The 17,541-nt window shown below is 39.4% G+C and overlaps 1 protein-coding gene and 1 pseudogene across 1 annotated transcript; both read left to right on the top strand.

The window, feature by feature from the left end:
• Positions 1 to 2,462: 2,462 nt before the first annotated feature.
• Positions 2,463 to 3,440, top strand: LOC110314397 (melanoma-associated antigen B18). Its single transcript, XM_021188782.2, is given in 1 exon segment — positions 2,463 to 3,440. A coding segment is annotated over 1 exon segment (978 nt).
• Positions 3,441 to 14,107: 10,667 nt separating this feature from the next.
• On the top strand, positions 14,108 to 17,212 carry LOC110313579 (annotated as a pseudogene).
• The last annotated feature ends 329 nt before the right edge of the window (positions 17,213 to 17,541 follow it).

The raw sequence follows: 17,541 nt of genomic DNA, 5'->3' as shown, positions 1-17,541 counted from the left end.
GCAAATACTATAGTTCCATGCAGCATCCCTAGCCCATGCAATTTTATCTTTGTTTACTAGGAGTCACTTATACTATTTTTAATATAAGAATTATATAATAACACTTAACAGGTAAATATTAAAAAAAACTAGTGTTTGAAATAACTTTGTCCCTTTGGTCATTATCATTTTCCCTTTAAATCCCTATAATTTTTACTTTTTAACAAAGGAAACCTTTTTTAACACTAGCTAGTTACAACAACAACAATATCATTATTATTATTATTTACAGGTTCTTGTCTTTATCAGTTAGTTCCCTCTCAACAAAATTAGTATCATTGTTCTTGAATTTTTAAAATACCACTTGCATGTTACTCATATAGGTTTCTTCTTTTGTTTCAATATATATCATTGTTATGGTTTGGATATTGAACACTCCTGTAATGTCCTAAGAGTAAAATCTTGTCCCTAGACCCCTTCTCTCTATATATGCTTCCTGGCTACCATAAGATTAGCAGCACTAACCATGTCCTTTAGTTTATATGTTTACATGTTATCACAGACAGAGAAACAATAGAACTAGATGTCAATGGACTAAAAAGAAAGTGTGAGCCAAAATAAATATTTTCTAATTAAGCTTGAATATATTGACTGTTTTCTCATAGTGACAAAGTTGATTAAATATAAGCAGTGACAAAAAAAAATAAGTATTACATGACAAGGTAATGCAATAGATACTGAGGTCCTGGCAAATTTGTCAGGTTCAGATATATGCTGAAACTGAGTTATCACTAAAAGCCTGCTTTCCTCATTCCAAATGAGAATGCCAGGTAGTTCTCTTCACTGTGGTATATTGCCCTTTCTATACCCGTGAAAATACTGCCATCTGAAAGTTAACTTATTGCTTTTACATGGTAAGGTATTCTAATAGAAATGTGAGTGAATGAGCTGTAACCCAAATACTTTTCCATTTATGATACTGAATACATATAGGCAGGCTGATTCATTTTTTTAAAAAAGCTGATACACAGAACTTGGGAGTAGAATACTGGTTACAAAAATGGAGAGACTCAGATACAATAAAATGTTCACAGGCTTATCAATGGATACTGAAATTTAAAAAGTATGGTATGCTAGTACACCATATGGTGACCATTAATCAAAACTAAGCCATGTTTTTAACAAGCTACAATGAAAATATATTTTTGACCACAGGTAATATTTAAAGTGATAAATATATTTGTTATAATTTAAAAATTACTGAATATATAAATTTGTTGAACCCTTACATTATACTCTATAAGCATGCATATTTGTTTCCTGTATAAGTTTTAAAGTAAAAAAATCTAAAATATTAGTAGGAAAAGAATTAAAACACAGAATTTTTAGCAGAGCCAGTTTGAAATTTTACTGACAGACTAGGTAAAGGACATTCTAATTCATGTCAAAAGATAGGTTCATTTTGAACGAATGATTATTGTTTAGATAACAATCGCATTTAAATTGTTTGATATTTAATGTCTTACCTGGTGGGAATGTTCCACAGTAGCAGATTGGGAGTAGCTGAGCACTTATAACACAACATGGTAAGTTACTGAATGAGGACCAGACAAAGGGTATTGACATCCATGGGAGATATACCACAAAATTCCACTTCTGTTTTCTGTCATGAAAGGGCTCAGGCATGGCTGCTAGATTTTGGTTTCTAATTTCATAGTCAGGACTCTAAATGCAATGAGATCCTGAATCTGAGGCAAGTACACTCAGCTCATGAGAGGGAAAATTTCAAGCCACAGGGAAAAGTCAAAGAAAAGACTTTACAAGATTTCTGAGAAGTGCCAGCCTTCGGAACAAGTTGACTGACAGCCTCCTACTTCCATCTGCAACTGCATGCTTGAGCATAAAGGACTGTGTGGGCGTGACCGGAAATGGGTTACCATAATATCTGCTTTTCTTCAGCAACCATTATTTTCTGCTGTTCTTCGAGGGCAATGAAGCCTTTGGAAAGCTTTGGCTTGAATGTCCGGTGAAGAACCTCCGTTTGTCAAGGTATCTTCTGGGACATTCTTACCCCACAGACCAGAGGCTTTCCCAAAGGGACCCTCTCCATTTTATCCAGTCCTATCCCTAGGATTTACTTTCGGGTGCTTCCAACTGCTGCTGTTGTGCTCCCAGGCTTCCGTTTGGCAATCAAGGATGAAAGGTGGATAGAAGAGACAACCTTCAGCAAAGGGAGAAATGGTAGTGGCCAGGAGAAAAGTTAATATTGTGAGCTAGAACTGAGACCACAAGGTCTAAATCTCACCTTCCCTTTTGAGTTCCTAAGTCAGTACTCTTAAGGGAAGAGCACAAGACAGCTTTTTGTGGCTTAATGGTAGAATCTACCAACAGAGACTATACAAATTCTCTCATCCTCTGTTTTCCAGGGTGACCTCTTCCTCAGCCTGTTTGCAGTACTACTTGTGATCCTCACTACAGTCATCATGCCTCGTGGCCAGAAGAGCAAGCTCCGTGCCCGTGAGAGGCGCCGCCAGGCCCGTGCTAAAAATGCACTGCAGGAAGAAGCCTCTCCAGGTCCTTTCTATGGGTGTCCACATCAGGCTATTCCTCTTGCCAGTATGCCTACATCTCCCAACATGCTAATGGGAGAGCAGTCTACCTTTTCACACTCATATACATGTGACAAAAACCTAGATGAGAAAAGTTCAGATGGCTCTGAGGACATGGAGGACTGGTGTAAAGATCCTATTAACCACAAAGTCGTCTTACTGGTGCAGTTCCTGATGGAGAAGTATCGAAAGAAAGAGGTTATTACAAAGGCAGATATGCTGAAGTCTGTTATCAAAACATCGAAGAACCACTTCAATGAGATCCTAAAGAGAGCCTCAGATCACATGGAACTGGCATTTGGTGTTGATCTGAAGGAAGTGGATCCAAACAGGCACTGCTATGCCCTTTTTAACAAACTAGAACATACCTTTGATGGAGTGATGGGTGAAGAAAAAATGCCCAGTAGTGGCCTCCTGATGATTGTGCTAGGTGTGATATTCATGAAAGATAACTGTGCCCCTGAAACTGAGATCTGGAATGTGCTGAATATGATGGGTGTATATGCTAATAGAAAACACTTCATCTATGGAGATCCTAAGAAGGTCATCACTGAAGATATGGTACAGCTAAGGTACTTGGAATACCGACAAGTGCCCAACAGTAATCCTCCATCCTTTGAATTCACGTGGGGTCCAAGAACCCGTGCTGAAATCAGCAAGATGAAAATCTTGGAGTTTTGGGCCAAGATCCATGATACTACACCAGATTCCTTCCCAACCTTGTATGAAGCAGCTCTGAAAGATGAAGAAGAGAGAGCCCAAGCCAGGGCTATAGCCAGGGCTCACACTTCTGCAATGGCCAGTTCATATTCAAGAGCCATGGTGTGACGCTCCTCCCATGCTAATATCTAAGGCTATTCTTTCACTATTTGTAAAGATCTGTAAGCTACCAAATAGTGGAAGGTTAATATGCTATGAAGGGAGCAAGTGCCTATAATATTTCTATTTCTCTTTTATATTAGTAACTTCCAGTTTTCCCTTTTTCCCTCTTTTAATTTTAGGTTAAATATCAAAGGTTGAAGTCTGGAAAAGATTTTCTTTGTGGAAATTAGGCAATGGGCAATTTAAATGGTAGATGACACTCTAGAAGGAGCACACTGAATATCATTGTTGCATTCTTCTGCCATATCTATGGTTCATATCAGGTTTGTGTGTGTGTGTGTGTGTTATATTTCAGATGTTTCTTTTAAAAGTTTCCAGTACTTTTAAAATGTAAAATAAGTAATGCATTTCCTTATACATTTATTGCCTGGAGCTGTTGGAAGGGAAAGTCACTTTTCTTTAGGGGTGTGACCACTGGTGTGTTCTCCATCTTCCAGTGGATGAACCTACACCTGGGCCCATATGGGTAGCACTAACTGGACTTAACTTTGTTTTTGTTTTTGTTTTTGTTTTAGAGCTGTATTAGAAGAAAGGGTAAGCTCTATATCAGTTTGAATTTACCAGTTTTTTCAATATTCGTGTCTTGTTGGCTCAGTGAGTAAAATCTGGGTCAAAATATAGTCGATGTTAAATAACATTGAGATAGCATAAATGGAAAAAGAAAAATGAGAGGGTACCTAGTTCTTAGTTTTCTTTATTTCACTTCAATGTATACAAATAAAATGTATGTACTTTGATTTGTTTTACTAAGAAATTTAGGTGATAATAAAGTTTTTAAGCTGTAATACATGTTTACTAGTTTATTCATTATTCAATATTAATTACCACTTGGGTTTTGAAAGTTATTCTGTTAGAAGTTGGGACTTAATATCTGCCAGAAGAGGGAAAATCAGTTTTCCCCAATAGAGTAACACTGGGTATATCCACCATTCCAGGACAATCAGACAGATGGTTCTCATGTACAGGAGTAGTTGAATGCACTCCACAAGGGTTTTTTGTGTTTTGTTTTGTTTGTTTGTGTGTGTGTGTGTGTGTGTGTTTGTATGCACACACATACCTTTGTTGGCTACAGTCTGGCTTTTTTTTTTTTTTTGGTGTGGTTTTATTTTGCTTTCTGGGGTTTTGTGGGGGTTGTTATTACATTGGGTATTTGTTTTTAAAATTGGGTGGATGAGGGAGAAAGGAACTGAAATGACTTAGGGGAGGAAAAGAATGTGATCAAAACATATTTAAATTTAAAAATTGTTTCAAATAATAATAATAATAATAAATACTTAAAAAGTTGAGGAAGTGAGAAAGATACCCAACCTTTCTCCTTAGGATTTTCCAAGTTAATAACAACAAAAGTATGACGAAGAAAATGAAACAGCTTTTAAAACCTGAGAACAAAAACAACCAAGGAATAAGGAGGTAAAAGTTACAGGGGAAGGTGCAAGAAAAGTATGGAGCGTCGTTTAGTTAAAATTATCAGGCAAAGCCATTGGATCTCCTTCCCCTAACTGGAGTGGCTAGTTGGGGTGATAACTAAGGGGACTTCCCCTTCTCTCAGGAGAAGGTGAGGAGTAGTGAGGGAAGGGATTTGTAAGTGTGGTACCTAGAAAGAAGGAAGGGGGTGCAATTGGGATGTAAATAAAAAAAAATAAATTCTGGGGAAAACAATTAGGCTAAAATTATTGGAAGAAATGATTTTTTTGTTTTTGGGTTTGTTTTTTTTTTAAGACTTGGAGTGTCTCTACAGTGATCTATAGTTGGGCCTTCTCTATCAGTGGGTTGCACAATCATAAATACAACCCAACACAGACAATAATATTCAGAAAAGTTTATTTGCCCTAAACATGTACAGAATTTTTCGCGTCTTTATCCCATAAGGATGGTAATAAGGATGGTAATAAGGATGATACAAATACCATACTATTTTATATAACACACACAAGTGGATATTGGCATTAAGAATCAGGAACATGTGTTACAGAATTAGTCCCACAAGCACATTAGGGATGATTGTACTTTTAATTTTAGTTAAGTAGTAACCTACATAAAACTGGTGACCAAAGCTAAGACACTAATGTCATGTCTCACCATGGAAGGACAAAATCCTAAAATATAAGTGCTTCCTCCTATTTAAGGGTTAAAGTGGGAGTGCTGCATATGTGAAAACACAAATGCAAACAAACATACAATATACCAATTATTATCAATAAATGGGAGAAAATGTTATAAATGGATGGTGGCCTGGGCTACTTATCCAGTTCTCATGACAATACAGCACTATCTTCTTTTATGCACAATGTCTCCTAGGAGTTTCTAAGCAATAAGTATAAAAGTGACTTGAATGAGATTCCCTTATTGGCTTGCTTCATTCTGAACTAAAATACATAGATCTAATCGTTTAAAAAGATACTTTTTTTTAAATTCCAAACTTTTTATATTAGAAATTTTCTTTATTTACATTTCAAATGCTGTCCTCTTTCCTAGTTTTCTCTCTGAAAATCCCCTCTCCCCTCCCCCCTACCTCTAACCTACCCACTCCTGCTTCCTGGCCCAGGCATTCCCCTATACTGGGGCTTAGAGCCTTCACAGGATCTAGGGCCTCTCCTCACATTGATGACTGACTAGGCCATCCTCTGCTACATATGCAGCTAGAACCATGAATACCACCAAATGAATTAAAATTAATTTGGCAATGAAATGGGTGAAAATATGGGTGGTTTCAATGGAAAGATAACTGAGAAGTAATTTGCTGATACTTAAAATTCTATAACCCTGACTTGTTTCCACCTGGGGAAGGCAGCATTTCTTAATTTGCATTGCATTGCAAATTAAGTAACTTACCTGCTAATGGGGAAATTTGCATATATATTTATTGAAAAGCATTATCTAGTAACTTTGGCATTGTTTTAGAAATTGACTGGCTCTCCTGAATAAAATAAATAAATCTTATCATAGGGCAGGATAGCATTATCTGTAGTAAAAAGTGGTAACATTTGTGATAACTTCAAAGACATAATTTCTATAATCTCTTTGCCAATTTAATTGCTTCATATCCATTACATACATTCCAAAAGCCCTACCAGGATGACACATCAAATGTAATTATAGAAAGTGAAATTTTCTTTGTCCTTTTTATTTTTTGACTTAAGAAAAACAAATTTTGCGTTGTCCTAAGACAGTATCTTATTATGTTGCCTCTACTGTCTTAGAACCCACTAGAGTAGCCTGAGCTGGCCTAAAACTTGTAAATCTTCTGCCTGTTCCTCCTCAGTGCAGGTATTAGAGGTATATATCACTATCTTAGGCAGAATTTGTAATCTTCTTTTAAAATATTTTTATTTGTTCAGAATTTCATATATATGAACTTTTCATATCCATACTTATATATGTGTGTCTATTATATATATAATATAATATAATATATAATATATAAATTATATATATATATATATATATATATATATATATAATGCATTTTGATAACATTTACTCCCCTTATAAATCTTCTAAATCTCAAATTGCCTCCACTCTGTGTGCCCTTCTAGTCCCATACTCTCAGGGGTTTTTGTCTGTTTGTTTGTTTTAATATTTATCTTTAAGGCTGGGCGCGGTGGCGCTCGCGTTTAATCCCAGCACTTGGGAGGCAGAGGCAGGTGAATTTCTGAGTTCTAGGACAGCCAGGACTATACAAAGAAACCCTGTCTTGAAAAAAAAAATTATCTTTAATCTTGTTTTTACAGTCCAGTCATTGTCTGCCTCCCAGTTCACACTCTAATAATTCCTCATCCCATTCCTCCTCCCCACTGTCTCCAGAGGATGCCCCCACCCCACCCCACCCGACCTCTCTACTCCCTAGGGCCTCAAGTCTCTCAAGGGTTAAGTGCATCTTCTCACACTGAGGCCAGACCAGGCAGTCCTCTGCTGTATATGTATTGAGTCCCTTGGACCAGTGTCTGAGAGATCTCTGGTGTCCAGGTCAGTTGAGACTGCTGGTCTTCTTTTTTTTTTTTTTTTGAGACAGGATAAAAGGCGTGCGCCACCACACCTAGCGAGACTGCTGGTCTTCTTATAGGGTCACCCCCCCTCAGCTTCTTCAAGCCTTTCCCTAATTGAACCACAGAGATTCTCATCTTCCATGCATTGGTTTGGAATAAATATCTGCATCGGATTCTTTCAGCTGCTTGTTGGGCCTCTGAAAGGACAGCCATGCTAGGCTCCTGTCTGTAAGCACACCATAGCATCAGGAATAGTGTCAGGCCTTGGAGCCTCCCATTGACCTGAATCCCAATTTGGGTCATTCACTAGACCTCCTTTCCCTCAGGCTCTTCTCCTTTTTTGTCCTGGCAGTTCAATTAGTGCTACGGATGTATGTATGTGTGCATACGGGTATAAGACTATCCAATGAAGCATGAGCAATATACCAGTGTCTAAATCCCCAAAGAAAACTCTCTACAAGAACCTTTCAATGGACAATAGATCTTCATCTATGGATGGGGACTCATGAACCCATTCTCAATCCATGTTGGAATCCTGGCCAGTTATTGTTGTTGTTGTTGTTATTGTTGTTGTTTTGAGACTGGGTTTCTCTGTATAGCTGTGGCTGTCCTGGAACTCACTTTGTAGACCGAACTGGCCTCGAACTCAGAAATCTACCTGCCTCTGCCTCCCGAGTGCTGGGATTAAAGGCGTGCGCCACCACGCCTGGCCAGTTTTTATTTTGTGCAGTTCTGGTTCATCCAGGCATAGCTGCTGGAAGTCCATGAGTATGAAGGCCCTGTCAGGTCCAGAATATGTTGTTTGACAGCAGTCCTCCCTAGCTTCTTTAAAACTTTCAGGTCTTCTTTCTCAATGTTCCTTGTACAGTGGGGGTAGGAGTGGGGAGGTAGGATGATACAGGTTTCAAATTTACAGCTCAGAACTGCACCATTTTAAAGATTGGACTATGAAAATGAACAAACTTAATTCTCAAAAAGAAGTAATACAACTATAAGCTCTAAGGAGAATATAAATAAATAGGAGGGTCCAGAAAGGATATTTTTGTTGATTAACTTTGTTAAAATGTACCAGCATTTATTAAGATCTCCACTATCTACAATAAAAATTAAATACTATTATTATTTCTTGGAGAAAAGTACATTTTCATTTACATGTGGTAATCAATAGTTGTGTATAGCCTTCTGGAACTCCAGTTATAGGGGAACCAGTGACTTTTTATGGCCTTTACAGGAACCAGGTAGGCATGCAGTGCACATAAATGCATGCATGCATAATATTTATGCAATACAATAAAAATAAATCATTTTTAAAGAACTTCTGTACATCTGCTGAAATTGTATTTCTAAAATTGGAAGTATTCAAATCTTTATTACTTAAAGTATTAATTTGCATCAAAATATCAAATATAGTTACCCATAATTCTATAGAATCTTGATAGTTATTTTACAGAGAAGTGTAAATAAAGCTAGAAAGAATAAGATGTATGAGAAAATGGGATGAAAAGGTTCCATCCTTTTCTTACAGAAAAGCCCTTCTACTCTCAGAAATTACTGTATTATGACTCAAAAGAAGTTGTATCAAATTTCAGGGCTGTGGAGAAAGACAAAAAGCTTAACCAGTGTTTGATCAGCAAGTATTTTATTTTCATTGATTATCTGAGAAAAACATTTTAGTTAATTATGTATAAAGTACAGGAATATTGAGAAACTGTGTGGAGTTCTGTCACAGAGAAAACACAGAAGGTATCCTTGGGCTTATTTAATTTGTGTGAACAAGAGTAGTTCACTGCAGAAAGACAAAGTTGATGCCAGGATCATAATCTTCACTGTTTTCCAATATTAAAGGGCTTAGATAAAATTAAACAATATGAAAGAGAAAAATCATTACAGAAAAAATACCGGAGTATGATGCATTTTACATCTGTTAAAGAGCACAAACAGAAGGAAATTTCTTGCAGGTATACAGCCAAGAGACAAACCTATTAAATGCATATTCTTAAAAGGTACCTACCTAGTTCTTGAAAAACAAGACATGATGCTGCGATTTGTTGCATGTGGTTGTTCCTAAATTTACCTAGTAATTGGGTTTGCTTTCTAGGTTAAATAATTTTTTATCTAATGGAAAAATTACCCTATAGAGTAAAATTCTTTTTAAAGGTTTTTCAGTTTTTAGAAGAAAAAAGACTTAGATACAAACATTTCTAGAGTAAATAAGGCAAAACAAAAATGAACTATACATCTTTCATAGATGACTAAACAAGACCTAAACAAGGATATTACCAATAAACATGCTAATATGGAAGGCTGGAATATTTAGTTCTCAGACTCTATTTGATTACTTCTGCAACCTAAAAATCCTTGAGTACTGTTGATTTTAATAACTCTTAATGCCTACTAGGTTATGTCCTCACATATTTTTCTTCATCAACACCACATTGGAACTTTCTGTTCATTAAAATAACGTAACAATTTAAAATCAGCTTGTAAACTTTCAGAAGTATTCTATTATGTTTGAGAAGAATGAGTATTACCATATATTATAGAATAAATTTGGAGAAAACGAACCTATTTATAATATTGAGTACTTATTCTTTGCACAAATGTCACAATTATATACTTGTGTTTTCATTAACTTCTCTAAAAGTAGTGACATATTTCAATAAATTAATATTCATTAATGATAGTATACCTAAAAGATGTTTATATATTGTCTATTATCTATAACTCTATTACTATGTAGCATAATATATATGAGCATTTCTTAAGTAGCAATATTTTATAGTAGTTTATAATTTATAGTTTAGTTTAATATTATCTTCATTGCTACAATAACAAAATGATTTTTCTTTAATTTTATAAGCATTAATTTAACATACACTAGCTTATATCTTTAAAAATATTCATATTCTAATTGTCTATTAATGATTAACAACTTTGAATTTTTAACCTCTTCCTTCATTGAAGTACTTTTTAGTAACTTCTTCAGTATGTTGAATAGATGATAGAGTAGGCATCTTTTTCTATTTCCCAAACTTAAGTCATTCAAATTAAAGATGACATTTATTTTTATCATTGCTGTTGATTTTGTAGATATCCATTACTCCTTACTACCATGGTAACCTATTCTCTTATCATGAATAAATGTTCATTTTATAAAGCATTATTTTATATCACTTTAGGTATGAGTTATCTAATGTGCCCATGAGACATTTTATGTCTGGACCTATTTGCATTTATTGGATCCATTCTTCCAATTTGTTTTCTTCTATTATCAACTATAAAAATTCTTAACTTGTGAACTTACATTTTTATTTAGTTATTTCTTTTTTAAAAATTTGTTTACTTTACATCCAGATAGCTGCCCACTTTCTGGTCAGCCCCTCCCACAATCTTTCCCCCATCCCTATCTTCTCTGAGAGGGTGGAGGCCCCCTTTAGTATCCCCCCCACCCTGGCATATCAAGTCTCTGTGAGGCTATGCTTATGGTGTCCCACTGAGGCCAGATAAGGCAGCCCAACTAGAAGAATATATCCCGAATTTGTATTTGTTTAAGTGCCCTGTGTTCTCCAGTATCTGGATACTGGAACAATTCAGCCAGTAGTTGATAACAATTGTATGTTAGAGCTGAGAAGTACTAAGAATCATTCATCCTTTCTGTAGCAAGCAGCTTCTCTTATATCTTTGTGGCTCCAACTCCTTCCTTATTGATCAACTATGTTTTCCCATGCAACTGAATGCAAATCCTAGTCTTCAACAACAATATCTTTTCTCTTTGTTCTTTTATGTTTGAGGTGAGACTTATATGTGTTATTGTGTTTGAGTACCCATGATTGGTTTATTAAGTAAATAACTTATTAAATTCCTTAGTTACATATGTGGGAGCCTGGGTTTTAAAAGCTGTGAACTTACTATGAATGGAACACAGTGTGAAGTGTTTTTCCTATAAAAGCATCCTTCTAATAAATTACACAAGCTATAATAAGTGAAGGCTCTTATTATTATACAAGGTCATGAAAAGAATTTGCTGACATGTCTACATTATCTCTGTAGGAAAGCTAAGGACTAGGAGGAATAATATTTGCTCTTTACCATGACCAAGTATAATAAGATATAATACCAGGTATATTATCCTGCTGTACTTGTATTAGCTTAAGCTAAGTGTATGCATCACCTCATCTATTGCTTGCTTTAGTAATAAAAATAAGTGCTCTGTTTGCACTGTTCTTGAGCTCAAATGACTCGAGCCCCTGATATCCCCCATTCAGATCTTCGATTCCATGGAGTTGGCCTCACTGGCCAGTGTAGGTCAACAACATCTTTAGATTGGGATCTGCTTCCCTGATAATCTCCACTTGAACAATATAATAGACTAACTACATTGACTGATTTTTCTCATTCTAAATACTTTCAGTTCTAGAAATAAAATAATCTCTGCCACATTTATGGGCTTTAGTATATAATCTTTTTCATATGAATGCATATCACATATATTCAAACATTATATGAGTCTAAGCAGATGCTTTAGAAAAAGTTAAACACTTCATATAGAGCTATTATAAAATGTGATGTAGAAAAAAAAACAGTATAAGTGGTACCTTGAGGGATATTATGGCCTTTAATACATGTATAAGAAAAAATATGTAATATCCAAAGAGTCCAAGAGTTATGAAAATAATATATTACACCTAAATAATTAGAAGGTAGAGGATAATGATGCTAAGTACAAAAATTAATTAGATAATAAAGTCAAATCATGTAATCTAATTCTTTGAAAAGAGTCGTACATTTTATCAATTATAAGAGAAAGAAGAACATTAATGTACTAGTTAAATAAAATTAATGCATACGGTGACTGAAGAGATGGCTCAATGGTTAAGAGTACTTGTTCTTTTAGAGGACCCAGGTTAGGTTCTCAGTAGCCACATGCTAGCTCACAACCACCATCTCTAACTCCACTTACAGGGTACTCAATGCTCTCTTTAGACCATCAAGGGAATCAGTCATGCAAGTAGTACACATATATATATGCATGCAGGCAAAACACTCATATATATATATATATATATATATATATATATATATATATTAAAATAGTATATTTATATCTGTAACAAAATATTAAGAGCTATGACAGAGTTGTAAATATGTTTACCCTTAAATCATATGGACAGTAATGAACAAGGGAAAGGTTCTACACATAGAATTATTTCTGCTAAGAGAAAAAAAAACCTACAAGTGTTAGAATTACCACTTTTCAGCACCTAGTGGACAAACAGAAGAGGCTTATGAACCTTAATGATTGTGAGCATCAATAGAAAGGAAATTACAAACATTCTGTGCTATGGGTTTGGATATAAAATAGCCTCAAAGGCTTATACGTAAAAGACTTGCTCCCCAGCTAGTGGCATTGTTGAGATGTTATTGGACAATGAGAGCACCTCTCCTCTACTGATGACTACATACTTTATTGGCTACTAGGAGATAGGGCATGCGTAGAAGTAGGTCACATAGAGACTGTGCCTTTGAGGGGTATATTTTGTCCTTTGCTTCTCCCTGTCTCTCTTTTCCTCTTCTCCTTTACCTCCTGTCTGTTTGTGTGCCTTCTCCTCCCTCTACTCCTTCTGGGTCTCATAATAAAAGTACCCAATATTATTTTAAGAGTGCTCTTACCAATAAACAAATTAACTTGTCTGGCCAAGATTATTATAACCAGGTATATTAAGCTCATGATTATTCTGTTCTGTATATTTAGGTATTTTAATGACAAAATAATTTTTCATAGAAATATGATGCTATGTTTTTAACATGTGAAAACCCAAGTGAATTAGAAAACAGCTAGCAAAATATAAACAATTAAATAAACTCATAAAAATAGAAAATATCATTGAACTGTATAAAGCAAAACTGTAATAAAAATCCATGACATTCACAAAATATTTCCCGACTAGCCAAGTTTAAGTTTTCATTATGCAGAATGGTGAAAGACAACCAAGCCCTATAAAAGTGGGAAATTATTTCTCTTCTGTTACAGTTTAGTACACCTTGTTTTAGACTAGAGAAGGGTACCCCCTAAAAGAACACGATCAAATTCAGAGACAAACACCATAATCCATAAAACATCAAATATAGTGGTGAATTAATAAATTGGTTAGGCCCAAGGAGTGCAAAGAAATCATATTAGAAAAACAATAACAACAACATGATGTAGCTGAGCATGTTGGTTTCTGCTTGTAAACCCAGGACTGGGGAGGCTGAACCAGAAAAAAAAGAAGAAGAAGAAGAAGAAAAGAAAAGAATCCCCTTCTGCTTCTCCCCCTCCCCCCTTTTCTCCCTCTCCGGATTTGGGTTCCTTCTCTTCCCCTCTCCCCCCTCCTTCCCGAGCCCCCTTCCCCTCCCCCGCCCCGCTCCCCTGCCTCTGGGCCGGGTAGACCCCCTCCGAGGAGAGCCCGCCCCCAGAAGCGCGCCGCCGCCGCTGGCCATGGGGCCGAGCCACAGCCAGTGGGCCCCTGCGGCGGGCAGAACACCTGGCGCCCTCCCCGCGCTGGCCCCCGTGAGGTGAATGGCCAGAGGCGACCCTGTCCTTCCTCAGCGTCTCTCAGCAGTAAACATGATACAGTTCCTAGGATTGTGCCTGGATGGAGGAGCCAGCACCATATCCGCGCTAGAAATCAGGTTAAACTTGTTTCTTAAATGAGATGCCATACCAGCACTGTACTCATAGAGACTGAGCATTTATTCAGAAATCCATAGAAGCTGCTGTACCCTGCTGCAGAACATGTCTAACAGTAACACTACTCAGGAGACTCTGGAAATAATGAAAGAATCAGGAAAAAAAACTGGTGGAAGAATCTGTAAACAAAAATAAATTTATATCCAAAACTCCAAGTAAGGAAGAAGTCGAGAAGGAGGGTGAAGAGAATGGTCTGCGTCAGGAGACACAGAGACGGACATCCAGTCATAGCCATGCCAGGAAAAAAGAGCCAAGTCTAATTCCAAGCTCAAGTTGGTGCGCAGTCTGGCAGTCTGTGAGGAATCCTCCACTCCATTTGTCGATGGGCCACTAGACACCCAGGATATAATTCAACTGCACATCAGCTGCCCCTCTGACAAGGAGGAAGAAAAGTCCACAAAAGATGTCTCTGAAAAGAAAGACAAGGACAAAAGCAAAGAAAAGGTCCCGAGGAAGATGCTATCCAGAGACTCCAGCCAAGAATATACCGACTCCACTGGAATAGATCTACATGAATGTCTTGTAAATGCACTGAAAAAGAACCCAGGGGACAGAATGATGCTGCTAAAGTTAGAGCAAGAGATTCTGGACTTCGTCAATGACAACAACAACCAGTTCAAGAAGTTCCCTCAGATGACCTCATATCACTGGATGCTATTACACCGGGTAGCTGCCTATTTTGGGATGGACCACAATGTTGATCAAACAGGGAAAGCTGTCATCATCAACAAAACCAGCAGCACGAGGATCCCTGAACAGAGGTTCTCAGAACATGTAAAAGATGAGAAGAACACAGAATTTCAACGGAGATTCATTTTCAAGAGAGATGATGCCAGTATGGACCGAGATGATAACCAGATGAGAGTTCCATTGCAGGATGGAAGGAGGAGCAAGTCAATAGAAGAGAGAGAGGAGGAATATCAAAGGGTCCGAGAGAGAATATTTGCCCGAGAGACCGGCCAGAATGGATATCTGAATGACATCAGGGGAAACCGGGAAGGGTTGAGCCGCACCTCAAGCAGTTGACAGAGCAGCACAGACAGCGAACTCAAATTCCTGGAACCATGGCCTTGGAGCAGCACAGACTCCGATGGCTCTGTCCGCAGTATGCGGCCACCTGTCACCAAAGCCAGCAGCTTCAGTGGAATCTCCATCCTCACCCGCAGTGACAGCATTGGCAGCAGCAAAGGCTGCAGTGCAGGCAGGCTCTCCAGGCCAGGCATGGCACTAGGTGCCCCAGAAGTGTGCAGCCAGGCCACCTCACCCCAGCCTGTCCGGGGCCTCCTTCCTTGTACTGCCCAGCAGCAGTCTCAGCAGCTGCAACATCAACTTCCTGCTCTCCCACCCACTCCTCAACAGCAGCCACCCTTGAATAATCACATGATTTCACAGGCAGAAGACCTCAGCAACCCCTTTGGACAAATGAGCCTTAGCCGCCAAGGTTCTACTGAAACAGCTGACCCCTCCTCAGCTTTGTTCCAGCCCCCACTTATCTCCCAGCATCCTCAGCAAGCTAGTTTCATCATGGCTTCTGCAGGACAGCCCCTTCCTACTTCTAACTATTCCACTTCTAGCCATGCTCCATCTACCCAGCAAGTCCTGCCACCCCAAGGCTACATGCAGCCCCCTCAACAAATCCAGGTTTCTTACTACCCTCCTGGACAGTATCCTAATTCCAACCAGCAATATCGACCTCTGTCTCACCCGGTGGCCTACAGCCCCCAGCGTGGTCAACAGCTGCCCCAAGCATCCCAGCAGCCTGGCTTACAGCCCATGATGTCTAACCAGCAGCAGACAGCTTACCAAGGCATGCTTGGGGTCCAGCAGCCTCAGAACCAGGGCCTGCTCAGCAACCAGAGGAGCAGCATGGGCAGCCAGATGTAAGGCCTGGTGGTCCAGTACACTCCACTGCCTTCTTACCAAGTCCCCGTGGGCAGTGACTCACAAAACGTGGTCCAGCTGCCCTTCCAGCAGCCCATGCTGGTTCCTGCCAGCCAGTCTGTGCAAGGAGGCCTCCCAGCTGGAGGTGTGCCTGTGTACTACAGCATGATCCCACCAGCTCAGCAGAACGGTACGTACGAGCCCTTCTGTGGGGTTTCTGCAGCCTCCTGGCTCTGAGCAGTACCAGATGCCTCAGTCTCCATCTCCCTGCAGCCCACCACAGATGCCACAGCAGTACTCAGGAGTGTCACCTTCTGGACCAGGTGTGGTGGTCATGCAACTGAATGTCCCTAACGGACCTCAGGCCCCCCAGAATCCATCCATGGTCCAGTGGAGTCACTGCAAATACTACAGCGTGGACCAGCGTGGTCAGAAGCCTGGAGACCTGTACAGTCCTGATGGTAACCCCCAGGCCAATGCACAAATGGGCAGCAGCCCTGTCACATCTCCTACCCAGTCTCCAGCATCCTCTCCTGTCACAAGCCTTAACAACATCTGCACTGGGCTCAGCCCCCTGCCTGTCCTCACACCATTCCCCCCAGCCTGGAGGTCCTTCACAGGGTGACAGGCGCTAGTCCCTATTGGGTCAGCCATTACAGTACAATCTGTCCATCTGCCCTCCCTTGCTTCACTGTCAGTCAACTTACACGGTGCACCAGGGACAGAGTGGATTGAAGCATGGAAACTGGGGCAAGAGACAAGCACTCAAATCTGCCTCCACTGACCTGGGGACAGCAGATGTTGTGCTGGGAAGGGTGCTGGAGGTGACTGACCTCCCTGAAGGAATCACCTGTACGGAGGCAGACAAGCTCTTCACCCAGCTTGCCATATCTGGTGCCAAGATCCAGTGGCTTAAGGATGCTCAGGGGCTGCCTGGTGCAGGCGGTGGGGGGGGGGGCAACAGTGGGACTGCTGAGAATAGCTGCCACCCAGACCTCGCAGTCCTGTACATGATAGTGGCTGTGTTCCCCAGCCCCCTGGCCGCCCAGAACGCCTCCCTTCGCCTCAACAACTCTGTGAGTCGCTTCAAACTCCGAGTGGCTAAAAAGAACTACGACCTGAGGATCCTGGAACAAGCTAGCTAGCTCTCAATAGCTGGGGGAGGGGAGAGTCTGGCACAGTGGGAGCAAGGGCCAAGCACAGGGAGCCAAGGCAGATGGACAGATGGATGACTGGCCCAGTTCGATTATGGCTGAAGAGAGAAACAGATTCTCACACCAGCATGGGCCTCCCTTGCCACAGGTTCCCCTTTTCCCTGATTGGTCCCCTTCTGTCTCCCCCTCTTCCCATCTTTTATCATTTTTTAAATCTCTTTGCCCACCATGAAATTAATTTCTTTCATATTTTTGGCCGAGTAGAATTGAGAGGCCCCGCCCTCCCCTTTTCCCATTTCTTCACCAGCCCAATCTCCCTC

This window comes from Mus pahari, chromosome X, assembly GCF_900095145.1.
Source record: "Mus pahari chromosome X, PAHARI_EIJ_v1.1, whole genome shotgun sequence".
NCBI classification, from domain to species: Eukaryota; Metazoa; Chordata; class Mammalia; order Rodentia; family Muridae; genus Mus; species Mus pahari.
This window is presented reverse-complemented; position numbering and strand designations above follow the sequence as displayed.